Source organism: Parus major, chromosome 1A, assembly GCF_001522545.3.
Source record: "Parus major isolate Abel chromosome 1A, Parus_major1.1, whole genome shotgun sequence".
NCBI classification, from domain to species: domain Eukaryota; kingdom Metazoa; phylum Chordata; class Aves; order Passeriformes; family Paridae; genus Parus; species Parus major.
The window spans coordinates 60,257,648-60,285,032 of record NC_031773.1 but is presented as its reverse complement, the minus strand read 5'-3'; the positions used below and the strand labels follow the sequence as shown (position 1 = coordinate 60,285,032).

Here is a 27,385-nt window from a genome sequence, read left to right as displayed (position 1 = left end):
CCAAAATACAGCTCCTCTGTGGCACTTGTGCCACTCACTTTAATGATGTGTGGTTTAGGACAGCAACTGCCCTCCAGAGGGGGAGTGAAGAACCATCTGGGCTGGGTGAAGAAGGGAAAGAGACAAGGTGAAGTAAGAAAACGTGGTTTGAAAAGTGGCAACTGGGGAAACAAAAGACTTGTAAAAGAAACAAAATATGTGGATTAACACAAATGTGCAAATGTGTCCTGGGCTCAAGGACTGAGGCAGTGAGGGTTTTGGGTGAGTGACAGGGAGCAGACAAGCACCAGTGACAACACTGCCACAGTGGCAGGGAAGAAAAGAAAACAAATCTGTGTGGGAACCATTGCCCTTCAGCAAGACACAGACTCCTGCATCCAGTGGGGAAATTAGGCTTTTTCCTTGACTGTTGTCTCCTTGTCTTCTTTCAGCATGACTGTGAGGCAGATACAGATGGATAAATGCTGTGTACATGGGCTTACCTTTGTGGCTTCTGAGTCCAGAAGCAAGCAAAAGCTGAGTGAGGAGTAATTTGGAGACTGCCACTGAGTGTTGCCTCATGCAGTGCCCACAGGTCTTGTGGAAGGTGCTAGCACTCTGGGGAGCACCCAAGCTGGCTTTGTTTTGTCTTGGTATCCAACCAGACACATAATCTGGGAGACGGAAAAGCACCTTCCAAAACACTTTTCCTTGAGCAGGGGCTGGAATGGAGTCAGACACATCCCTCACCAGCAGTACACTGATCTCCAGCCAGGTGATCATTTCAACCTGATGGCAGGCAGAGCTGTCACAGCACAGAGGGACCAGCCCCTTCAGGACCAGCAGGGGGACATGTCAAATTATCTTCACATCTTTCCCTGTGGCAGGAGTTCAGTGCAGCACTGCAGCATCCACCTCTGAGGAAGGTGAAATTCTGCAAGGGGATGTGGACTGTCCTAAAAAAGCTGCAGAGCCATATTAACTCCACATCAAACTTTCCACATGAACACAGTAAAGTCCAAGAGGACAACCAGCCTTTTTGACACAAAAAACCCACACACAGCACTTTAAAAAATACTGATTTTATTCATGTCTAGCCTATACAACAGTGGATCACACTGGCAGGAACAACCACAAAAATCAAGTTACAAGGTTTCATCAGGTTCTTGCCTGTGCAGCGCTGGATTTGAGTCAAGCACATACTATGGCACTGCCACTAATGATAATGATTGCTGTTCCAAGCTCACTCAAGTTCCATCTCCCTGGTGCACTTCCAAGCCCAATAACCTTGTCTCCCACTGTGTGTGAGATTGTCCGCAGAGAATTTGTGTTCTCAAAGCCTGAATGCAGCAAGCATCCTGAAGCACATACTCCAGCTAAAAAATCCCTATACCTCACGTTCTTTATTTGAAAGGCTTCAAGTTTTCAATGAAACAAACAAACAAACAAACAAAAAAAAAAAAAAACCCACCATCTACAATTTCTCAGAAACATTGGACCTGACCTGTATAACTCAGATCCAATAAGAGAGCTGGAATTACTTATCTCACCACATGACCTGGCCTGCAAACTCCAGCTGTTTTCCTTGGAATGATGCATCAGAGCAAGGTTTCCCACCAAAAGCAAAGCACCCCTGTCAATATCATCCCTACTGATAGTGTGAGGACACAGTATGGCCCAAGGTTTCTGCCCCATGGATTTCCCCAGGATAATCACACTTTTGCAAAGGTAGCCTGCATCTACGCTGACTCAAGACAATTGCCCCTGCAGGAAGGGTCCATGGTAGCTCTGGTCACTCATGGTCAGCCACATGGCCTTGACACACAGATCAGCACAAAGGAACTTGGAGGATTCCCACAGCTGGCCTGCACTGAGGGACAAAGCAGGTCCCTTGGGATTGTGGAGTGCATTTTGTCTCCCAAGGACTGCAGGTTCACATCCATGGCTGTGACTACTCAGAAGAGCTGCACCAGAAGCAGCCTCCATCTGGCAGCTCAGGGCTTCTCTAAGCCCAGTCCTACAAGCCTATGGGAGCCACAGGTAGTCAGGAAGCTTCTCAGAGATCCAGACCCTCAGCCAGCAGTCACAAGGAGGTAATGCACTCCCAGAGCTGCCAAATCAGAGGGATCAGCTGCCTCCTACCTCTTTTCCCTCACACATTGATGCTGAAAACTGCCAGACTGGCTAAAAGTCACTCAGGAATATATAGAGGGTGTTACTGATAAAGAGTTCCAGGGAAGTTGTATGCCCAGCATCCATCAAACTACCTCTTGAATATTCAGCTATCACGTTTAACTCCACTCTCCCTCTCAGGCTATCCCCTCCCAGAATCAATTCTTCCTACCCATCCTCCCACTCTCCTGTGCAGAGAGCTGGCAACACACACAAGCTGGATCCATATGTAGTCATGGAATTTTGGCTGCATGGCTGACCTTTGCTGCTGCAAAAGGGAGGGAATTCCAGGCCAGAGCACCCCTCTTTGCCCTTCATTTTTCAGAGCTAATTGGGTTTTCTCTCACTTTCAGTATGGCACAGCATGGACTCATGGAGCTTAAAAAGCAGCAGAGGTTTTTATCACAACGGTGCAATAGGATAAGACTTCAGAGAATTTTCTGGGAACACCATGTGCAATTATATTACAATTGCAGAATTGTCTGGCAATTGTGCCTCCTAAGTCACACAATAGACTACAAATGGTGCTATTTCAGTGAAACTCTCTACGACCACTGAAAATAAGTCGCTAACTTTGTTTGAGCAAGCAATGGACTCACGTGTTCACAAAAACTGACTGTACAGATGCTAAAGCCAGATACTTTGTACGTAGTTGAGAAACACCTCTGGTTTAGGCCCATCCCTTAGGTAGCAGATATTTTGCATGAACAGGATGATTATTACTTGTAGAGCTATAGGAAACATCTACCTTTTTATCTGAGTTATGAAAGCACAGCTTTGAAAAGCACAGTAGTCCAAGGCCAAAAAGACAGTCAGACAAATAGACAGACTTCGGCCACTCATTTGATTTTCTTAGAGAGAGCTCTTTGCTCTTTTAAGGGCTGACCTTATGCATTTGCCATGTCTGCATGCTTCACTTGAGAAAAAGGCTTAAAGGAAGTTTCAACAGCGGACTCTTCTGGAGGTGTCCTGTGTCAATCTCCAGCTTCCCACAGGACTTGGTGCTTGTCTGGGGCTTTTGAGGAACAGCTCATAAATTGCTGCTATTTAGCCACTAGCAATTGAATCTTGTTTTATTTAGTTTTCCCAGAAATAAGATGCATTGGAATCTTGTAGGGGATTCTCCCTGCTTCCTTCCTCCAGCCCCTGTTCACATTCAGTTTCAGTTTCCTGGAACTAAGAGTGTTGACCCCTTTAAGAGCAACAGCAACAAGAAAACCACAGAGCAAGGAAAATAATTTCCTGACCAAATTTTCTCCATAAAGGAGAAACTCCAGAACTTTACAGGAAGAAGACGCAACAATCTCTTTTGCAGCATCCTGATATGACAGCCTTGCAGCATCCAGAATCCAGCCTAGCAAGGGAAAAAGGAAAAAAAAAAGTGTTATTTTACATGGATCACAGTAAAGCCACAACAATCTAAGAGTTCATTTCTTCATGAGAATGTTTGAAGGGGCTGAATTAGAAATCTGCCGTGGTCAGCTGCAGCTGGCTAAAATGGAAAGGGCTACATTTCTTTGCCTACCTTGATGTCTACTAGAATTGGCTTTGGGGCCAATTTTTCCTTGCAGCTCCTGGGAATTATACAACTGTTTTGCTGCATGAGATGAAATATGCTTATTAGAAGGTTGCAAAGTTTGTTAGGATGCATTGCAGTACTCTTCAAGGACAGAGACACAAGGTCTGATTCTTACTGTAACTGGGACTTTTGGACTTCCCAGAGCCATTTTCGTGGCATCTAATTTTAGATCTGCAATGACAATTTGGCTTATTTGGAATCTGGAATCCTCCCTCTGTTCCAGGGACAGGAAAGTATATCAAAGTAAATAAGGGAATTAAAATTTTTAATTTTATATTTTAAAAATTAGATCTGAAACAATTTATGAGACATTAGAAGAAAAAAAGTTGGGTCTGCAAGAACTTTTCTTTCTTTAGGGTCTTCTCCATTGTCACACTTCTGTGCAGTCCATTCCAGCTGCATCTGTGCTGGTGACTCATGAAACCTAAAGGGCTATTAAAAAGTTATTAAAAGTATCAGCAGACTCCCACAACAAAAGAAGGAGAAAGAAAAAATAACTGGAATAAATGAAGTATTGCACCCTGTGGAAAGGATCCACACTGGAGCAGATCATGATGAACTGCAGCCCATGGGAAAGGCTCACGCTGGAGAAGTTCCTGGAGGACTGACTCCCATGGGAGGGACCTCACACTGGACCAGAGGAAGAGAGTGAGGATCTTTAATGATATTTTCTCTCCCCTGTGGAGCTGAGGATGGAGAGTGACAGAGTAGCTTCAGGGGGCACCTGGAATCCAGCCACAGGTACATGGATATGATATTAAATTCTTCATTTCAGGACTCCTGAGTGCTAAACAAAACTCTGAGGTCCAGACTTAATTGTGTGAGCAGGGGAAGTAATGAGCTTAAAGAAGTTCAGCTTGTGCCTGCCAAAATGCTGAGCAGCTCAAGCCTTTAAACTTGCAAACTGCAAGGAGTTTGCACCATTTATGTTTTTAGACAGCATTCTCTACCACAATTCCCTTTCCCACTCAGTGCTGGGGTTTGGAAGCAGCTTATTCCACCAAGAAAACAATACACTTTCCAGTCCCTGAGCTCCCACAGCTCCCACTACTGCTTGGCAATGACTCAAGTAGCCAGAAAAAGAAAAAGAACAGGCTGTAAGAAGTGTGGCAGTAAGACAGCCTTGGGGCAGAAGGTTGTTTGTCACATTGCCAAAGCCCAAAGGAGGAGAAAGAAGTGGGAGAAACATCAGTGATGGGAGAAGCCTACAAAGCGAACAAGATTTATCAGGAACTCTGCCTAGGTTCTGAAAGGAGAAAATGTCAGCAGCAAAAAAATATATAAATATGCATCTTTTACATAAATATAAACATACACCAACACATTTGCATCTGCTCTTCAAAAAATTTTCTAAGAGAAAGAAAACCCAGGTCTAACAACAAAATGTACAACTTGCTTGTTTTAAGTTCACCACAATTGTAAGCAATCTCTGCTTTCCAGGCTAAATATGTGCTGATCTTCAAAGCAAAATTCCCTCAGCAACTTTTCTTTCATGTCAGTTTTTTTCCTGTGGATTTATATGTTTGAGAAGATAGTTTTCACTCCAGGGATTACAGAGGATGAACAAATTGAGATGCTGAGGCCAGCTCACAGTTTTCAAGAGATTCAGGGCATCAATAATTGAATCACAGTGATTGTTTGGAGTTTGATAAGGCAGAGACCCCATCAAACAATTCAGAGGCAGAAAGATATGTCTGCAGCAGCTGAATTAATTGAACCTATGACAAATCCCTGGATTTCCCAGCAGAGTGAGCATTCACAGTGGTGGTTTGGTCTGATTCTAGTTTTAGTTTTACACTTATGTATATGACATGGATCTTCCCCAAAGGTAGTAGAGATGTTCCACTGGGAAAGAGGAGAGGATGAGACTCTAAATAGTCAATATTTTAAGTCTAGGATGTCCTTTTATCCACCATGTATATTAAAAATCAAAAAAATATTTAGAAATTGTAAAATATACTCTTTTAGAGCTTGTTTGTGACCTGCAAGAAGATTCTTTATGGTTTGTAAATTCATTTAGGAAAACTCTCTGGCAGCAAATGTGACTCCTCTTGAACTGGAAGTGCTGCATGTTTAAGGTGTGTAATGTTACCTCCCTGTTCAAAGCAAGGGTTGTGCAAAATAAATGGTCCCAGTAGATAAAAAGGTAATGAATTTTATAAATAGATTTTTGAGTTTGTCATGAAAAGAATTATTGAATTACCTGTAAATTGAAAAGCTCAAGTCTAAATTTTTCTGGATAACCTTTAATTTGGTGTTCTAGAAACAAAGCAGGGATCAAACACTGCAGCCTTAAGCAGATCTCTGCAAACAGCTTAGAAAGTATAACTGAGCTGTTTTATTCAGCTACAGCAGAACAATCAATCATTCAATACTGCAAATATTGGGGAAAAAACCCAACCAGTTGTGGCCAGCAAACCTCACATTCTAAATCTGTCCACTAAGCCAGGGTTCAGCCACTGCAGCACAGCAGAAGGAGACTGGCATGAAACCATCCTAGATCCAAATTTATTACATTGCTGGAAAGCACCACCAAAATAATGTTTACTTTCGCTCACACAGAGAAAGCAACAGGAAAGGTTTGGACAGAAGGGTGGCAGATGGACCAAAAAAGATTTTTCTACCTCTATAACTCTATAAATAAAAACGCAATAAAGCACCTAAAAGGAAGGGGCATGAAGGCAAATGTGAAGCGTAAGAGAAACAAAACACGAAAGTACTCCTTGCCTATGACTTACTCATTACACAATTATTGCTCAGTTACTTTTAAATACTATTTAAAGTACAAAACTAAACCAAGAACTTCCCACATGGTGAATGACATTGGATGCTCAGCTTGAAGTCTAAAGTTCCAGAAAGCAGAATGCAGGTCTTGCACAGAAACAAAACCTACTACACTGCTGTCATTTTTTTTACAAGGTGGATCTCATTTATGTGTAGAGGGTTGCAGGGAATTAGTTTTGGGCACCCATTTCTCTATCCTTTATTGTCCTTAATTTTGAAAGCCTGATACTGATGCCTCAATTCATAATAAACAACTCAACACTACTCAGTGAAGTTTTCTTCACTTCTGAGACCAGAGACATGAAAAAATGGACTATGCTCTGGAATGGGATCTAAACTCACCTGGGTAATTTTTCAACCGCATTTCAGACACCTCCCACATTTATGGATTGAAAACATGTAATAACATTCACATTTAAAATCAGTTTAAAATCTGCTGCCTCCTGTTACCTACTCCCGCTGCAAGGTCTTGGAATTCCCCTCAGTGGTGAGAGACACAATCCCATTCAGACTATACATGCAAGTAAGAAGATCTACAGACAGAAGCCACTTCTAACGAGTTAACTGAGAATAATTTCAGGCTTTGAATCTCCCTAGGTATGGCAAAAATGTAGGGAAAGTTACTTCAATCAGATGTAACTCTGCTGACGCAAATTTTACTCGCTTTCATTAGGACAGAGCACTGTGGCAGCCAGGCTATCACACTGTGCAGAGATAAGGGAGAGGTGATTAAACAGATCAGATTCAATGTATTTATAGTGCCCATCTAAAAGCAGAGAAGCAGAAAAGAGCAGTGGGATTGTGGAGTGAGCAGGTCTCTTCCTAATGAGAGGATGAACTCCTTCCAGTGTTTCTCTGTAGCAAAGGACACAAATCAGCTGGCATGGAAAGTGGAAAGATCCAGTACAGCCTCACATGAAATTGGTTGTTTTAGCATGACTGAATGAATCAAAAAACTCAAGGAAATTCCCAAGACTGCACCCTCCTTCCTCAAATTAAACCCCCAGTTTAACCCCACACAGCGCTGGCCATATGCAGCTCACACTTCTCTCCCTGGGAGTCATCTGGGACTCCCTTGAGGAATCCTGACTTTCCAGCACATGTTGTATTTAAGTCTGACATTAAAAAGACATTATTTGGTTTCATGACATTGTGCAAAGACTACACTGACTTGCTGCAGAAAATGCATCCATTCCTTATATCCAACCCAAGATTAAGTGCTTGTCCTCAGCTGCCACCAAAGCAGCTCTTTCAGAGCTAACTTCGGAGGCAAAAAAACACAGAAAATATTGGATTTCTCTACATAAAAGGAAATGGATTAATAAATGCTGAGACAGACAGTGATGCTTATGTGAGCGGAACCTTCATGGCTGGGCTGGTTCTGGCTGGGGTAGAGTTAATTTCCTTGACAGGGCTGTATTTTGGGTCTGTAGTGAACAGGGGCTTGATAATACAGGGATGGGTTTGGTTGTGCTGACACAGACCCAATAAGTTTTCCTCCTGCCATGCTGGTAAGGGGGCTGGGGGTGCATGGCAGGAGACACAGCTGGGACAGGTAACCAAGTGACCAAAGGGACATTCCAGACCTTATGGCATCACCATCAGTGTATAATGTGGGAGGAAGAAGATGGAAAGGGAAGGACGCTCAGGGTGATGGCATTTGTCTTCCCATGTCACCCTTAAGTGTGATGGAGACCTGGTCTCCTGGGATGGCCGAGCACCTGCCTGTCCATGGCAAGCAGGGAATTAATTCCTTGTTTTGCTTTGCTTGTGTGCACTGCTTTTCCTTTCCTTATAAAACTGCCTTTAGCCCAACCCAGGGATTTTCCAGGTTTTACCCTTCTCTTTCTCTCCCTTATCTTGCTGGAGGGGAGTGAGGGAGCAGCCACCTGGCACCCGTGCAGGTGTCCCTTGTCTCATACCTCCCTGGCCCACAGGATGGCACTGCGACACCCCTCAAACACCTCCCGGGCTCTCGGGTCCGCCTCCTGACAGCAACAGCCAGTATTTTCACCACACTCAGACTTATTCCCACTGCAATTCAAATTTCCTTTGAATTTTCAGGCTTGTCGGAATTCAGTAGAATTCCACTGAATCTCTCATGCCGGTGTACATCTTTGCCCAGAAAGATCCCTTGTCTTTCTGTGGGCATTTTGCTGGAATAAACATAGTGAGCTTCCCCCCAGAAAAGGGTCCATTGGTAGCTACACACCAATCCTCCAGAAAAAAATACTTTTTTATGCTGCTGTGAAATTGTATTCAGTAAACCCTGAGATTAATGAATAACAAGGAAGTGTCTGAAGAGCCAGTCTTGTGAGGAGCAGCTGAGGGAGCTGGGAAAGGGGCTCGGCCTGGAGAAAAGGAGGCTCAGAGGGAACCTTCTGGCTCTGCACAACTCCCTGACAGGAGGGGACAGCTGGGGGAGGGCTCTGCTCCCAGGGAACAAGGGACAGGACAAGAGGAAACGGCCTCAAGCTGTGCCAGGGGAGGCTCAGTTTGGACATCAGGAGGAATTTCTTCATGGAAAGACTGGTCAAGCATTGGAAAAGGCTGTTCAGGGAGGTGGTGGAGGTGCCCAGGGAATGACTGGATGTGGCACTCAGTGGCATGACAAAGTGGGGATCAGATAGCTGGACATGATGATCTTGGGGGTCTTTCCCAACTATAATTACTCTTTGATTCTATGACCAGCTATTGCTTCCAACACATTTCAAAGTGCTGTACAAAACCAAATTCACTTTGCAATCTTTCTATTTACCACACCACCATTTGCATTTTTCTTAAGAATGCAGCAAAAACCTTGCAGTCTGGGGAGCCTACAGCTTTCCAGCACTGATGTCCACCACACCTTCACATGCATAGATACACCTGGCACATAAGCTCTTGTTCAACTGGTACAGCACCCACTGATCAAAGATGCAGCCAAATCACAGATGTTAAAATTTGGGATGTGCAGATTTCAAAGCTTTCTCATCAGTGCTGGAGGAGCCTATGACACAGGGCTTAGATTTTCCCTTAGCTCACAGAGTATCCCTTCAAGAGCAATATTCTGGGAGAACTGCAGAGTCAATGACTTTAAATTAAAATTCAACAAGATCTGCTTGTCCTTATTAAAATTTTTGGAAAGGACCACAAAGGTCAATGATTTAAGTTTAAAGTGGCTGAGAAGATGAAGCAACCAGAGTTTTACTCAGTTTGAATCCAACCTTCCTTATCAGCTTTAGCCTCATTGCTAGCCCTCATTAAAGCCCCATCTCTCTTCTGTTCACTGCTGTTTTAAATGCCTTTTTGAAATATCCCAAGGGAACCAGCACACAAAATCCCACCAAAACAAACCCCAAACATACCTTTCTCTTCCTTCTTCCCCCACTTTTTACACTGAGCCACAAGTTCTGAATATCTCTCTGCAGCAGAGGCAAAGACAACAGTTGCTAAGGACAACAACCTGCTGGGGACAGGTCCTGCTGCCTGCTCTGCTTCCACCTGGCAAGCCAGGATGACAGCTCCTGCTGAGAAATATGGGAAAGGGACTTAGGGACAAGGAAATTCCTGCCATGACTGTGGCAGTGGCCATAGTCATCCTTACCTCTCCCCTCATCCCAAGGGTCTCTAGGTGTCCTCTGTGATCAAAATGGGAATACAATAGGAATACAAGCAGCAAGTTCATGTGTCCTGTGAAGCAGACCCAGTCACTGCCCAGGACAGAAGTTCTGCCTCATGTCCAGGTGGAACTTCCTGGGATCAGTCCCTGCCCATTCCTCTGGTGCCATTGCTGAGCCCCCTGGAGCAGAGCCTGGGCCCTGCTCTGAGCCCTCCCTGCTCACAGGGACACCCAGGGCTGAGGGCTCCTCTCAGCTGGGGCTCCTCTTGAGGCTGGACAGCCCCAGCTCCCTCAGCCTTTCCCTGTCAGAGATGCTCCAGGCCCTAAATCATCTCTGCAGCCTCTGCTGGCCCCGCTCCAGGAGCTCCCTGTCCCTCCTGTGCTGAGGAGCCCAGGGCTGGACACAGCTCTCCAGATGTGCCTCACAGGGCTGGGCAGAGGGGCAGCATCACTCCCTGAGCTGCTGCTCGGAGCAACATACAAGATTTTCAAATAGACTTGATATTGCTCCAAGTCTGTTCCACTAAAGTCACTAGGAAAAGTTCCCAATGGCCATGGTGTGTTTAATCATTTTTTTAAATGCCACCTTCTATCAAAGTTCTGGAACTGTGAATTTATGGTAACTCCTGAGGGCCTGGCTGCTTAGTTAAGTATTTATACTCCCAATATAGTCACCTGAAGACACAGGAAGGAGGTTTCCAATTATGGACAGAAAGCATGGGAAGGGATGTAGGGGCATCCTAAAGATCATTTGGTATGAAACCCTGCCACAGGCAGGGACACTTTCCACTATCCCAGGTTGCTCAGAGCCCCATCCAGCCTGGCCTGGAACACTTCCAGGGATGGGGCAGCCACAGCTGCTCCGGAAAACCTGTGCCAGGGCCTCACCCCCTAAGAGGGAGGAATTTCTTCATAAAAAAAAAAAAATAAAATATTAACAGCAGCAACATTACTGAAGCAAGTAAAGGAGAGTCAACATCCCATTTATCCTGTTTCCAGCTGTGAAAATAACAATACCCTTTACAAAAGTTACAACCATATGAAATCAGGAACAGATCAGAGAAGTTCCTTGAAGATCTCAGAGTAAGCAGCTGCCCCAGCTTCATGTCTAGGTTCAATCCTCATGCCTGGAAGTGTCCAAGGCCAGGCTGGACAGGGCTCTGAAAATCCTGGTCTAGTGGAAAGTGTCCCTGCCCATGGCCTGCCTCACATCATCTGCTTGTGATTCCCTGCAGGAAAAAAATGGCCATTTGCATTATCTGAAGACAAATGTGTGTACCTAGAACTTTACCACTGATAAACACCCAGCTGGATCCTGAGGAAAGAAAAATGTTATTTCTCTTTCAGAGTCAGAGGAATTGAGGTACAGGAAAAATGAAATTTTAGCTCCATCCCAGATCCCAACCCAGAATGTGCCTGTGAGCATCAGTCTGTCCACAGACTGGCATGGTGCTGTGGCACATCCAACAGTCAGAACTCAAAATACATTCAAATGGAAAACTTAGTTACACTTCAAAACATTGAATTTTCAAGATAAACAAGTATTCCTTCCCAATGATATGGTAAATAGACCCAAAAAAAACCCTAAACGATAAAAAAAGAAAGCTTCTAAAGCACCCTGTACCACACTGCCTAGTTGGCATCAGAAGAAAAACGTGCTGATCCATGAACACCAGCTGAGAATTTGACTCCATTTTCCTGAATCCAACTCTCTGAATCAGAATAGCTGTTAAAACATTTCAGCCATCAAAAACAATATATTTCATGCATCATGGTAGACACAAAGAAATGGCAAGATTCCCTCTCCAAAAACATAACGTTTTTGTAAGATTCATGCACCTAAATGCACTGAAGGGCAGGAAGGAATTTACAAGAGGATTCATCTGGGCCTTTTTACATATGCTTGCTTCTGAATCATCAATATATGACTAAATATAAAACATGAAGAGCTGTAATTGCTATTCTACGTATCCTCACATCCCTCTGAAATACCATAAAGGAAGAAAAACTACCAAATCACTTAGGAGGATTAGTTCCTTACAATACCAGTGAAAATCTGCACCAAAAAAACCCCAATCTTGCCAGATTCAAAGTGCAGATTTGACTGCTCAGTACCAGTCCTTCATGCTTGGAGAGTTGACACAAATCTCTGAAAAAGATGGCGAACTCCTTCCACCTCCAGCTTATTTTTCTTCTGCTGTTTTAACACCTTGATCCCTGAGGGGAACTCAGAGATAGAAGAGAAGAACTTGCTTCAATTCCCTTCTTCTGGACTACCTGCAGAAAGTGATATCAGCCTCTTATCTCCATGGAGCGAGCATTCCAGGAGCTTTCAATTTACCTTGCAGTTAAGTCAGCTCTTGACTTTGTCAGATAGAAATATTTTAATTATCTAATTATTTAACACTTTTAATTATCAGGCAGCCTGCAAGGGAAGGGAGAGTCACAAATGAGAGGCCTGCTCTGAGTGTTTTGTGCCTGGGTCTGGAAAACATGGATCAGATCAGCCACGCCCAACACAGAGCCAAGTAACAGCAGGACTTGTCAGCATTTGGGTATTCCATAAGTACTGTGCACAGGGACAAGAATTTTCCTGTGTTTTTTTTTTCATTCTCACTGCCCATCTGTTTGTTACTGCTGCTGTGACAGTGGCACAGCACCATGTCCTGAGGGAGGAGAGGTTCCCAGCTCTGCATGATATTATCCAGGTGTCAGGGAGGAGATGAAGAATACTCAGAAAGATCTCCCTGTCTAAAAGGTTTAGGGAAAAGAAGGAAACCAATGGCTTTATACTGTACCATCTTATTGCTGAGGAGCTGAGATATGAGGGACATCCAAAGGTTACGTGACAGTTCTGGGAACTGCCCCCTTCACTCCAAGCCCAGCATTTAATCACCCTCCTTCCTAAGTAGTCTCTTAACTATCAAAAAACCCCACACAGCCTTTTGATGCAATTACAACAAGTAGAAATGCCAGGGCCAGAAATACCTGTGGGTGGTTTTTCTACACAGTTTCCATGATTGGGGATGGAGGAAGGAAAGGAAAGCTGCATTAGCCTCCAGAACCCCTCCCAGCTGCAGCTGGCTTGATCAATACGTATTCAGACATCTTCTATGGGGATGCTGATTAGTGGTTACTATGCAAGGACCTCCCAATTCATCTTCTCTGAAATACCCTTAGCTAAATGCTGCTGCTGCTGTGGCAGCTCACTGATCTGCACAGGTTTGGTTTTCAAAGAGCCAAGAAAAAAATAAGCAAGGTGGGAACTACAGTCCTCTGCAGATAGCACCTTTTCCTTCCATTCTCAATTCACCCAGAAGATTTCAGTAACAAGTTTTTTGTAGTTTTTTTGTTTTGATTTTTTTTTTTGTTATTACATAATCTCAGAGTAAAAAGATCCTAAAAGCTGATCAGCTGAGTGGGAACAGGAGGAGTTCATAATTCAGAATGACATGTTCTAACAAGTCAGCACTGGAAAAGCAGCTTGGTCTCATAAAAAAAACCCCACTTTCTCACCCGGGCAGGTGTTGCAGCTGCAGAAAAGAACAACTGGCTTGGCTCAGCAATAGCCAAAGCACTGGAACATCACTTCTGTCGCTGGGAATATATGCTGTAATATCCATGAGGTTTCGGCTATCATTGCATCTCTTCTGGAGCATTTGAATATCACCTAACTGAATTCAAGGAAGTATTGGAGCTGACACTGGTAATGAACAGGAATAACCAATGCCTACCACTACACTGCTTTAAAAAAAAATTTATTAAAAATAAACTCCCCTAAACCAAGGATAACCTCCTCCCTTACAAAACAAAAAAAAAAAAACAACACCACAACCCCCTATTTCATTCCAGATCAAAGTTAGAAAAAAACAACAAAATACTCCAAACAAAAAACAAACAAAAAACAAACCCAAGAAAAACAGGGTAAAATTTTGTATTTTACTTTGTTTACGTGCATTTTCTTAAAAAAAAAAAAAAAGGCAAAAAAATATTTAGAATATTAAGGAAGGGATCTTACACATTACAAAATTTTCCAAACATGCCTTTTGTAAAGAGTACCAAAATGAACTGAAATGAAACTTCTCTCACAAATATTGCTGATTTTGAGGAAGGGGCACCTCTTGAGGGAAATATATCTAAGATTTATTCAGTTCACTGCTGAAAACTGTAGCAGATTATCAAATACCAGATTAATGTGGCAGTGAATACTCTCCAAAACTTCAAATTTCCAAGGACATACTACAAAGATCAATTGCTTTGTCACAAGCATGAAAGGCCTTAGTCTACAGCTCTCAAAGGAATGTGCCAGACAGTGCTATTTCTGACATGCTAAAATGTGAGAATAATACAGAGCTTGAGAACTACACACTGCTAATAGTCCCTTCCACCTTGGGCTATTCTATAATTCTGTGAGAAAACTGAGATCAGAAAAAATTGCAACACTATGTTCATGGTTCAAATCAAACTCCTTGGCTTATTCTATATTTCTTACAACTCCTTTCGAATGTGTCTTGTTGCCATAACTCAAATGATGCCAAGTGCTTAAAACAGGTTCTTAAGACATCTTAGGGCCACCAGATTTGTGTGCACCATCCTGCCTATACCACTGATAGAGCACAACTGGTGTCCACATTCACAGGCTTCTGTGATGTACAAGGATATTTATAACATTTCCATTGCTTAGCTTTGCTTTTTTTCTTCTTTGAATCACAGAATCAAAAGGATCATTGAGTCCAGTTCCTGGCCCTGCACAAACACCTCAACAATCCCACCCTATGCCAGAGAGTATTGTCTAAACACTCCCAGAGCTCTGGCAGCCTTGGGGCTGTGACCATTCCTGGGGAGCCTGTTCAGTGCCCCAGCACCCTCTGAGTGAAGGACTTTACCTAAAATCCACCCCAACCCTCCCCTGACGCAGCTCCTGCCACTCCCTGGATCCTGTCCCTGGTCACACAGCAGAGATCAGGGCCTGTCCCTCCTCCATGTGAGAAAGCTGCAGAACTGCTGTGAACTCAGGCCTCCATCTGCTCTTCTCCAGCTGAACAGACCAAGTGACATCAGCCATCTCTCATGTGGCTTCACCTCCAGGTCCTTCACCATCTTTCTACTCACAGGAGAAAAGCTAAAGATAAAGAGCAGAACTGGTTGGCCAAAATAGAGATGGAAATGACAAGACAATGGTTTCCTCACTGAAGTGAACAAAGAGCATCAACAAGCAGGAAAGCTCAGGGACAAAGTCTAAGGACAGCTGCTTCCTGGCACTTCTGTGACACAGAGCTGGCTGAATGGATGAAGCTCCCACCTCAGTCAATATGTTTTCTGCCTCCTGAGCTTAAGAGGATCTTCACCTCTATAAGAGGAAATAATTTGAAAGAGGTAAGAGAGGAAATGTGCAATTTCATTCTGTGTATGTCAGAACAGTGCATGCAACAGGAAATTATTCTGCTCATCTCTTCAGTCCAGAGTGGCCACTGGGATCAACTGCTCTGACCTCCTACCCAACAATGCTGCTCCCCACAACTCCCTGACAGGAGAGTGTGGCCAGGTCGGGGTCAGCCTCTTCTCCAAGGGAACAAGGCACAGGACAACAGGAAAGGGCCTGTAATCACATCAGGGAAGGTTCAGGTTGGATATTAGGAAAAAAAAAATAATGAAAGTGCAGTTAAGCATTAGCATAGACTGCCCAAGGAAGTGCTGGAGTCACCAGACCTGGAACTATTCAAAGAATGAGTGGACATAGCACTTCATTATATGGTTTATTGGGCATTGTGATATTCCACTGAGGGCTGGACTTGATAATCTTGGAGGTATTTTCCAACTTTCATGATTCTGTGAGTAGTTCTTGAAGACCATGCATCACTGCTTATTTCTGCAACAAAGCATAGAATCACAGACTGGTTTGGGTTGAAAAGGACCTTAAAGATCACCTCATTCCAACCCTCCTGCCAGAGGGGCAGAAACACCTTCCACCAGAGCTGCTTGCTCAAATCAGATAATCCAACTGAGCTGCAGCAGAGCTGGTTCAAGGATTTCCCCATTAGATGCAATGCACCATTCCAGTGATTCCAGGGAGCTCATGCGAGTGAGGAATGACCGCAGATTCCAGGAAGGAGGAAGGTCAGCAAAGAGCTGGAGAGTTCTGGATTGGGAGAAAGGAGTGGACAAGGTGAGCAGCCATTTCAGGTTGAGGGGAATAGCAGTGAACAGATTTTGGTGGGTTTTTTTAAAGGGTGTGAATTTGCTCTCTGCCTCCAGACCAGCTCCTTGAGGGATATGGAATTTCCCACACCATTCTACCCCACGTTCCTTCTCCACAGTCCCACTGAGAAAAAAATCTCCCAAGACTCACAGTTTCTCTCCTAGCTCTCCCTTCTACCCACAAACTTCAAGTATTTGACAATAAAATCACCAGGACTTCATGTTTTGTAGGTAAACATATGGTACGGCAAACAATCTGAGGACACAAGAAAAGTGGGAAGATTTTACAATTTTTCATGTTTTTCTTTTCTTTTGGTTATTTTGCCCCCAGTACTTTCCTAACTACAGGTCTTATCAGTCTTTTGCTGGCCTAAAAAAGTCAGGCTCTTCCAGCTTCCACTGGCAAAGCACTTTGCATCTACCTGATCATTCTTGCTGTTCTTCTGTGCATCCTGCCTGACCAAATTTAGGTCACCAACAATGCACACAGCATTCCAGATGAGGCTTTGCAGAGTTAACATTTCCCAGGTATTACTGAACGTGCTTGTCCTGAGATTCACCAAGACTTGCATGTAGATTTTTTATGACTGCCATATTCTGGTGGCTCAGTTACTGGCACTGGCACTCAGGCTGAATGAAGGACAGGGAGCTGCTGCAGCCAGGCCAGAGCAGGGACACCAAGGACATCAGAGGGATGGAGCAGCTCTGCTGGGAGGAAAGGCTGAGGGAACAATTGGGATTGTTCAGCCTGGGGAAGAGAAGGCTTTGGGGTGACCTCACTGTGGCCTTGCAGTGCCTGAAGGGAACCCACAGGAAAGATGGAGAGAGACTCTTGACAAGGGTCTGGAGTGACAGGACAAGGGGCAATGGCTTCACACTGACAGAGAGAAGTGTTAGATTGGATATCAGGAAGAAATTCTTCCCTGTGAGGCTGCTGAGGCCTTGGAACAGGTTTCCCAGAGAAGCTGTGGCTGCCCCATCCCTGGAGATATTCAAGATGAGAACGGATGGGGCTCTGAGCAATCAAGGTGTCCCCGTCCATGGCAGGGGGTTGGAATGAGATGGTCTTTAAGGTCTCTTCTAACCCTGGCCATTCCATGATTCCACAACCATTCCTTCTATTCACCCTCATCCATCCCATCTCCAGTGGTATTTTCCATTACAACAAACTGATGATTTTACACAAAGTTTTCTGTGCAGTTTCAGGGAAGGCAGGACTGAGATCAGAAGTTAGAAGGAAAGCCCCATTTTTTCTGAACCTAGTACTCCCTGTAAATGGAAACTTTGTAACCAGCAGATGTAGAGCCAACCTACCAGGACTGCAATGATTTTCACATTGCCCTAACAGCAAAAGAAATGTAGGAGGCACAGAGGTTGTCTCCACATCTACTCTGCCATCCTTCTGTTCTTCTATTACTTAAGAATTGCAACTACATTTCTTCAACTTAAAAATCTCTCCTTGTGAGAAACATATCCAGGGCAAGGGGAAGCTAAGATGGAGCGTGGTCAGGAATCCAGAGCCAGCAAGTTCTCCATTCAGCATGAGGAATTTGGTGTCCATGCACGCCCCAGGCCAGCCTGGCTCCTGCTCCAGCCAGGCAGGTGAGTGGGGGTGTCAAGGACACAAAAATGCCAAGCACAGCACAGCAGACAGGCACTTGCCCTTACCTTATGGTGTGGCAGTGGCACATCTTCCCCAGAGCTCCAGAGCAGACAAAGAGACTGTGGTCCAATTCTGCTTTCGCCAGGGATAAATTTGGAGTCACTTCACTGACGTCAGTGGAGTTATTCCTGAATTGCACCAGTATAAAAGAGGGCAGCATCTGCTTTCTGAAAATGGATGCCATCAAGCTAATTGAAAACAACAGATGCATCAAGGAGCAGCAAGAAGTAATGTTCCAGTTTTCTTGTAAAATACCATTTAATTTCCCTCCAGAGAATGTAGGAGAACAAACTGATATGTACTCTAAAAGCTAAACTTTTTGTTGGTGTAAGTTGTATGCAATCTTTTAGGTGAATGGACCAATGTGCACCTACAACACCCTGAAGAGAGCCTAGTCATGTGCACTTACAGCCCTCTTCTTTGGGCCTGATTCTTCTCACACACTCATTTAAATCAGGAGTCATACCATCCACTATCCTCAGGATACATTTATCTAATCTTGGGTAGAGAGCAGAATAGAGACCCCACATTTTTTCAAACAAGCAATGGCTAGATTTCATAATTAAATCAATAAACTTGTCATTTATGTCACTTTTGGATAAAGGGTATTCCAAAATCTTACACCTCTGAATAAACATTTTTATATTAATTTGGTGAAAATTAAGCCAAAGAAGGACTTGCTGAATTTTTGATTATATTTTGTGTAAGGACAAAAGTTTCCCCTAATTCTTGTCTCCAATGAATAGTCAACACAGCTTCAGTATTTATGGTTACCACAGAAATCAATGAGCACATTCCGTCCTGCAAATCCTATCTTTTCTTTCACTAAGAAGTCTTACAGAGCGAAGCTCAATTATTTTCTTGGGCCCCCTCTTATTAATTGGCACTACAGACAACCTGGATATTTCCAGTGGTGAGGGTTGATCAGTCAATGTTGTAGGACCATAAAACTCACACTGACCTCAGCTATGAGTTTTCCAAATATTCAAATTCCTTGTGCCAGCCAACAAGCCCCAGACTTCCCTGGAGCAAGGGAAAACTCACCCAAAGAGGCAAAAGGACATGGAATTAACATGAACTGATAGCATATGCTGCACTGTTAATTAGCACAGTCCTTGTCTGCTTTCCCCAAAAAGGTTTTTCTGGATTTATCTCCCTGGGTAGGGTCTTGTATTATGTAGGACTCCAGGCTGGACAAGAAGAGCTCCTTGAAATTGGCAGGCAGTTTCCTCAGCCACAGTCCTTGGTGGCAGCTAAGGACACCCAGCATCCCCTGGTTCCTTTCATCAGGGGATTAAGTCTTTTCATCCTGCCAACACCTGCTCCCCTCCTTATGCCTAAAGCAGGTGCCTGCAATTCAGGTTTTCTCCTGTGAACCTGCTGATAACACGGCTGCAAATGTCTTCAGAGGGGGATCTGTCTCCAGTGCAAGCTTCAAAGAGCAGCGATGAAGGGCTCAAGACTGTACTTTTGGTTACAGCAGCACAAACAGAGCTATCTTGTGCTCACAGGACTGCCATGGAGGGCAGTATCTTCCAATTCCCCATGAATCTGTCCACATCTTTCCACCACTGAGAAATAAATGCATAAAATGCTGCTGCTCTTAATTTTTGCCAATATAAAGGTCAAGTTAAGCTTAGCTCTGCCGAGTTTGGTAGGACTTACTTGGACTTGAGTCAGATGAGAGCTTTTGGGAAAGCTGTGGTTGACTCCTGCTGCAATCTGCAGATCTTTCCCTGATGTAAACAGGACCTCAAGAAAAGAACAAAATAAAAAAAGCAGTTGAACAAACAGTATATATGCTTGGATTTGATGCAGAAGATTGAAGTTGGAGCCTGATATAATCCAAGGTAGTTGTACTTAAAGGAGTTTTGCCAGCTTGAATTAGCAGATGGTGAGGTTCTGGCTCATACTACATTTCTGTAGTTTATAATTATCTTTCTTTCTTCACCTAGAACCAAATTCTCCCTTTAGGCTGCAAATCTTAATTAGGAAATACTTCCTCATTAATTTCAAGAAACACTTGGTCATTAATTTCCCAGAACAAAAAGAAACCTTACCTATTTCTGCTATAGCAGCAGATGCTGGAGCTGGAGCTGTTTGTTCCTTTCCATCACCATATGGAAGACACTTCAGTCCTTACTCTGTTTCTTGCTGCCCTGAATTTTCTTTACACTCATTCTTCTTTATCTCATAGGGAACCTTTGAATGAGAGGACCCAGGGGACAAGACCAAGTGCAGTCACCTTCACCTGCATGGCTGCTGTACAGTAAATTTTTATCCATGAAAGCTGGATCAAAAAGGCCCAAATCAAAAATTACTCAAAAATCCCAAATTCCAACATTTTCCTAGAAGAAGCAGAACAGGAGTTTCACCTTGGAGGTAAGAGCAGGAATCCACCAGCAAAACACCACAGAACAGATCTTCATGCTTTTCATGCTTCCAGTCCTTTGTGTGGATAAAAAAAAAATGGTGTCCTCAGTAAAATTCTTCCTTTCCTTCCTTCCCCACCTCCAAGGAGATGATTTTTTGCCCTGTCCTGCTTTGGTGCAAGTGCCATGGGAAAAATATCAGGAGAACCAACAATCACAAACCAGCCACAGGATCTGGAAGGAGCAATAGTCTCTTCCACTGCAAAACTATTTTCTAGTGAGATTGCTGCAAGAGGAATTTCTGGGTCTTTAATGTAATGCTTTAGCTTGTATTCTTGTATTCCTTGTCACCAGGCACCCAGATGACTCTACATTCACAGGCTGATTGCCCCTCAGTTTCCTGGCTGAGTGCTCAGATTGTCCTTCACACACTCTCCAGCACTGTGTCTGCAAGGACACACAAATAAAATCTCTTCCCATCTCCAGGTTTGCACTCCCTGCTTTCAAAGGCTGGAGACTGCCCACCTGAAGTTGGACAGGGCAGTTGTACATGATATAAGGTGATGGGATCAGCTCCAATAAGCAAAGAAAACATCTGTAAAGATAAGGTGCTGATATCTGAACACAAAATATTCGTGGAGTGCTTTCGCTTGTAGCCACAGTCACAGCACAGAGAGAAACAGTCCGGGAGGTTGTTATGGAAACAAGTCCCTGGAGGTGCCTACTTGGCTTCACCTTCAGAAGGAAACAGATTTGCATTTTGAGCAGCCAGGGGTAGTGCTAAGGGCTGAGAATTTGAATTAAGGTTTCTGAAAGCATCTCTGTGATTTGGTGGCATGAGACCTCTGGTAAAGTCAATGGCACGGGTGCCACTGTGTCATTTCAGTCATGTGAAAAAAAAACCAAACTGAAGCCTCCTTAAAAAAGGTCAAATTCCACAAGTTCTGTAACATGTGGCATTACTGATGACTCTGGGATTTCACTGCTTTTCAGGAGGTGCTTAGAGAAGGATTTCTTCAGCATCATTCCCAAATGATTCCCGAGGTTACAGTTCCATGCTTCTGCTGGTGTTCTATATTTCTCTTAGAGCCAACACAGAAAGCACAGGGAGCAAACACCACCCCTGCTTTACACATTTTCATGTGCACTTTCTTTACGGAACTGACAAACGTGGCTCACAAAAACTGCACAGAGCTGCCTTGTTCACCACAGAATTCCTTTGCACCTTCAGTGCAATCTGCAGGCGGGAGATTCCAAAACCCACTAGAAACTCACTGCTGGATTCCACCTGGAAACTCACTTCTGGTTCCCACCCAAGGGCAGGACACCTCTTTCCAAGAGGATCTGCGGCAGACACGCTGGGATTGTGCTATCAGTGATCTGCCTCACATCTTTTTTTCTTGCTGGAGTCTCGGTGCCCAGCCGTCTGTTGTGCTGGTTCTGGGCACAGAAAATCTGTTCTGGGCAGGGAGGGCTCCTGCCCGGCAGGGCCAACAGGGCTGGGCCCAGGGGGAGAAATGAGCACAGGAATTTTCTGACGTATGCTCAGCATGTCTCATGACTTCTCCTGAACTTGGGTTCAACCTGAATTTTTTATATCTTACTTTGGGGGAACTTTTATCAGCTGATAGACTCAGGCATAAAATATTCCCAAACATGGGCATTCTGCTGGGAGAGGGCAGCAGCCTTGAAACATCCTTCTTAAATAGCAGCATCTTTTGCTAGTTTCTAGCTAGTTTCTAGCAAAACAAAATTTGAAGAAGAGTTCCTCTCTTGGCCTCACAGAAAAGATTTCATTAAGGTGACCTCAAAACACAACTAAGAACACCACCAAGACTAAGACACACCAAGAACTGGACAAGTTTTGCACAAAATCAACAGAGATGCCACCATGCCCCTCAGTCCCACTTATTCACCCAGACAATTTACCCACTAGCTGATTACACACATCAAGGGATGCAGAATTAGTCCCAAAGTCTCAGACCTTCACAAACCTTTGCCTCAGTCCCATGAAGCAAAGAGAAATTAGGCTTTATTCAGGCAAACCCCTCTGAGCTAGGAGCCCTCACCATATCAAACTTGCTTCTCCCAGACAGAGACAAGTGGCATTTCCCTGCTGAGTTCAGAAAGAGAGAGAGCAGAGGTTTTACTACAATAATTGTGTGCTGATCCAAAGAGAGATCCCTGCACACTAAACATAATTGACAAGGCAACGTGACTCTGGAGAAATGGAGTCGTTAGGATTTGCACAAACAACTTCTACCATATGAGCAGGGCCAGGAGGGAGAGAGGGCACAATAAAAGCACTCTAGGCATGGAGCCATATCTCAAGACAACTGAAAATAGGCAGGGTAATGAAGATGCAAACAGATCCCACCTCACAAACAGTTCTATAGCCAGTTTTGACTACATAAAAGGATGAGGCTCTGAGCAACCTGGTCTAGTGGAAGGTGTCCCTCTTTGGGAAGAGATGACCTTTAAGATCCCTTCCAACCCAGGTCATTCTATGATTCTATGATATGCATTTAGCATTCTTAGTCTTATGGCTGAAAAGCACAATATATGTATAAAATCTATTCTCTGTATTTTTGCACCTTGGCATTATTTCTGTATCACACATGTCCCATGCAATACGTAGTACATTCCAATATGCATTTTATACAGTGTGATGCAAGGCATTAATGGCTGCTTTTGCTTTCATACACATGCAGATGTATGAATGCAGAATAAACACTCAGAATTAAAATAAGGACTTTCCTTGCAGGAAAATCTGCCAGTGGAATCTGAAAGCATCTATTTCCCTTTCTCACCTGCTGGCAGAGCTCAAAACATTTTTAAAGTTAGGTGTAAGGAATAGCTGCTGAAACTAATGAAATTATCTGGGAAGCAATACATGTATTTGAAGACCGAAATCTCTGGTCCCTTGGCAAACCTGGCAGTGCGGGCCCAACTATGCATATTTTGCATGTCTGGCACAAATTGCTCTCATAAAACCAAGTGCAAAAACACTGCTGTCCCTCCTATCCACGAAATACCAGGAACTGGCTATGCCAGCAATACAGCAAAAGCATCTCTTCAGGGCTCACCATTTCTCCCCTTATTCAAAGGGTCTGGAGGATGCTGCTGGCTTTGTGCAGACAGCTTAGGGAAGTTTGTTTCCCTGCCAGTCTCAGTTTCAAATGTTGGCACACTCGCCCTGGGGCATTTTATGCCTGTGACTTGCTAAACCAGCGCAATCCTCACACAGCACAGGTGCAGAGCTGTCTGTGGTCAGGATTTTCCTGCCACATCAACAAAACGCCAACATGCAAACTTCCCTCAGCAACACAAATGCTCAGTTAAAAAAGCAGCGGAGTCAACTGCTCTCACATGCCTGAATACAGAGCTGGGTATCTGAAGCACAAAGCACATCTCATTAAACGCTATTGTGTGAAGATTAACTCTGCAGAAAACAAATGAATTTACTCAAACACGCCTTGCATCAGAAGGCACTTACCACTATGAAGATTGAGTTGATACTATAAAAGCCAATTAACATTAGGGCACTGGCATAAATAAGGCTGAGATAAGCTCAAAACACCCAGAGAATCCTCACCCAGCCTGTTGACTGCTTTAAGCTTGTTTTTGATGCATGCATGATGTATGGTCACAAGTAGCAAAGAGATTTTTGACTTATGCACCCTTTTTTTTTTTTTAAAACACAAACCAGGAGGATCTTTTAGCATGCCAAGGGTTGCAAAAAAGGCAGGCATCTTCTTGCTGGCTTTCCCCTACAGCTGCAGAGCTCCCTGTGATCCTGGCTGCAGCGTTTCCATTATTCAAAGGCAATGGCATGGCAGGCGTGACTGATCCCACAGCCAAGGGCATTGCGCTGGCACAAGGACTGAAAGCACAGCTCGAGCCAGATGTTTGTAGCCCCTTTAACTGTTTAGGCTGCTGAATGCTTCTGATGAAGTAGTGGTAAGGGCTTCTCTGCTAGTGGAGCAACAAGACTTGGTTTCGGAGCAAACGATGGACTAAAGCAGCCATCAAAAGCAGAGAGAGAAATGCACAAGGGAGTGGGGATGACAGCTAACACTCCACAGAATAAAGCAAGAACATTTCTGGCTGCACACAGTAATGAGAAACAGCAAATCAGGCCAGAAGAGCCCATTATCACAATCATTCTGTTTACGGTATCACAATTCACAGTCTGGCATGTAAATGCTGAATAGATCCAGCTGCTTGTAGGAAGACAACTGTAAAAGCAGCTTGCAGCTCCATGTCTGGACCCAGGACAACAAAACCCATCACACCTCTGTCAGCATTTTCTTCTCTTTATATCCCTGGTTATTAGGAGGAATGAAGTTGGAATATTTCATGGACTCCAGGTCTTCTGCTTCCAGGAATTCAGATTTGCTGAGGGACTGATTACTGTCCCCCTTCTTGGGCTCAGAGAAGGGTGACTGTTGCTGGCCACAGGTGACATGGGTGTACTGGCACTGCTCTTCGTGGTCAGTTTCTCGGTGGTAGAAGTAGTTGAAGTTGGACACGATGACAGGTACAGGCAGGGCAATGGTGAGCACACCAGCAATGGCACACAAGGAGCCCACAATCTTGCCACCAATGGTCATGGGATACATGTCCCCATAGCCCACAGTGGTCATGGACACCACTGCCCACCAGAACGCATCAGGGATGCTGGTGAACAGCGAGTCAGGGTCATCAGTCTCTGCAAAGTAGACAGCACTGGAGAAGAGAATCACCCCAATGAAGAGGAAGAAGATGAGGAGGCCCAGCTCCCTCATACTGGCCTGGAGAGTCTTCCCTAAGATCTGCAGCCCCTTGGAGTGCCTGGAGAGCTTGAAGATCCTGAAGACTCTGACCAGGCGGATGACTCTGAGGATGGCCAGGGACATGGCTTGCTGCTGGCCCCCATTGTTGCTGCTGCTCCCAGGCTGCTGCTTTTGCTGCTGCTGCTGAGCCAGCTCGGTGCCCAGGGTGATGAAGTAGGGGATGATAGCCACGATGTCGATGATGTTCATGATGTTGCGGGAGAACTCGGGCTTGCTGGGGCAGGCAAAGAAGCGCACAAGGAGCTCGAAGGAGAACCAGATGATGCACAGGGTCTCGATGAGGAAGAAGGGGTCTGTGAAAAACGGGCCGGAGCCGGCGACGGGACGCAGGGGTGGGGGGGTCCCGCTCGGCGGTGGCAGCGGCGGCAGGAGCAGCGCCTCATCCCCGAGAGGCACAACCTCCCCAAAGCCAGGCTGGGGGGCCTTGGGCTCCTGGCGGAATTCGGGCAGGGTCTCCAGGCAGAAGATGACGATGGAGATGAGGATGACCAGCACGGAGACGATGGCGATGGCCCGGGCCGGCCCGGAGCTCTCGGGGTACTCAAAGAGCAGCCAGACCTGGCGCTGGAAGTGGTGCTGGGGCAGGGGCTTCTCCTCCTCTTGGATGAAGCCCTCGTCCTCCCGGAAGGTCTCGATAGCCTCCTGGCCCAGCTGGTAGAAGCGGATCTCCTCCAGGAAGATGTCGAGGGGCACATGGACCGGCCGGCGCAGCCGCCCCCCGGACTGGTAATAGTAGAGGATGGCGTCGAAGCTGGGCCGGTTGCGGTCGAAGAAGTACTCGTTGCGGAGTGGGTCGAAATAGCGCACCCGGCGGCTGGGGTCGCCCAGCAGCGTGTCGGGGAAGATGGAGAGGGTCCGCAGCTGCGTCTCGAAGCGCAGCCCCGAGATGTTGATCACCAGGCGCTCGCTGCTGCAGCAGCTGCCGCCGCTCCGCTCCTCGCCCGGCGCCTCCGCCTCCGCCTCGCCGCCCGCCCGCGGGGCCGCCAGCGCCAGCGGCTCCTCCGCCCGCATCCCGCCCGCTCTGCCCGGCGCTGCCCTTCCTCGCCTGCCCTTCGCTGCCCCTCGGCCTCGCCCCGCTCGCCTTCAGCGCCCGCCGCCCGCCGCCATCCGCCTGTTGCGCCTCGGTGCGGCCGCGCTCGCCCGGCGGCTCCGCGGGGCTCCCGGAGCGGCTCCTCCTCCGGCCGCGGGGCTCGGGGCACCGCGCTGCTCCTGCTGCCGCTACTGCTGCCGTTGCTGCCGCGCCCGGCTCCGCGCTGCGCTCCCCGCGCACAGACAGAGGCGCACAGACACCGAGACACGCGACAGAGAGAGCGGGAGAGGGAGCTGTACGAGCACACACGCACGGTGTCACACACGGGGAGAGGGGCACACGCAGACACACGCAAGCACCCGCACGGAGACAGAGAGACACAGACACACACGCCGCGGCAGCGCCGACACGCTCAGCTCCAGACGGACGCGCGCACCCGCCGACGGGGGATGCTCGCCCCACCTCTCCCCCCGCCGCGGAGGACGCAGCTGCCCCAGCCCAAGGGCGCCGGCTTTTGGGCGAAGACCCCCGAGGGGAAGGCGCTGGCGGATCAGCTCTCCGGTCAGGAGCTTCTCAACAGCTGGTCAGAAGGGCGGCACCGCCGCCGCCCTTCTTTAGCCCACCTTTCCGCCCTGGAATCCTGCCCTTGTCCCTTCAGGCAAACCCCTGCTGGGGGCTGTCCAACACCGCCGGCTCCGGGCAGGGCTCAGAGCTCAGCCGTGGGATCGGGCTGACCTCGGTGTTGTTCCCGTCCCCGCCGTAGGCTGGAGTTGACCTTGAGCCAGTCAGTCCATGCCTGTGCCTCGCGGACCTCCATTTATAAATGTCACTGCCATGATGCAAGCACGACGGTGGCATTGGACCATCCACAGATGGAGACAACCTGTCGCAGTAAACAGTGCAACATGTTTGAAGGGGAAAGACACAGGTAAATGCAGTTTCTCTCCTCATTTGGGGCGGATCGAGTTTGCCTCTTTTCCCACATACCAATCACGTGAGCTTGCTATTTTTTTATATATATATATATTTATTTTTTTTTGTCCACCACTGCACAGTCAGCACTACGTCTCCCCAAAATCAGAATCTGCATTTCACAAGCAAACAGACTACCACCTCTTTTGGCTTTTAGAAACCTGTGGCTTGCCCTGTCCCTGTCACGCTCCGCATTTGAA

At 45.8% G+C, this 27,385-nt stretch overlaps 1 protein-coding gene across 1 annotated transcript; it reads right to left on the bottom strand.

The window, feature by feature from the left end:
* Nucleotides 1-1,045: 1,045 nt before the first annotated feature.
* Nucleotides 1,046-27,071, bottom strand: KCNA6 (potassium voltage-gated channel subfamily A member 6). The gene is made up of 5 exons (XM_015627014.1): nucleotides 26,878-27,071; nucleotides 20,037-26,264; nucleotides 19,642-19,728; nucleotides 17,982-18,164; nucleotides 1,046-3,505 (listed from the first exon to the last, which is right to left on the bottom strand). Exons 1-2 carry the CDS (start codon nucleotides 27,069-27,071, stop codon nucleotides 24,638-24,640), a joined length of 1,821 nt encoding a protein of 606 aa, XP_015482500.1. The 3' UTR covers nucleotides 1,046-3,505; nucleotides 17,982-18,164; nucleotides 19,642-19,728; nucleotides 20,037-24,637.
* Between the last annotated feature and the right edge of the window lie 314 nt (nucleotides 27,072-27,385).

Excerpts from the sequence above, each read along its gene's own strand:
- KCNA6 (XM_015627014.1), bottom strand. The coding sequence starts at position 27,071 with ATGCCACCGTCGTGCTTGCATCATGGCAGTGACATTTATAAATGGAGG. Across the intron at positions 26,265-26,877 it reads TTGGACAGCCCCCAGCAGGG|GCGAGCGGGGCGAGGCCGAG; the intron begins GTTTGCCTGAAG and ends CGGGCGCTGAAG.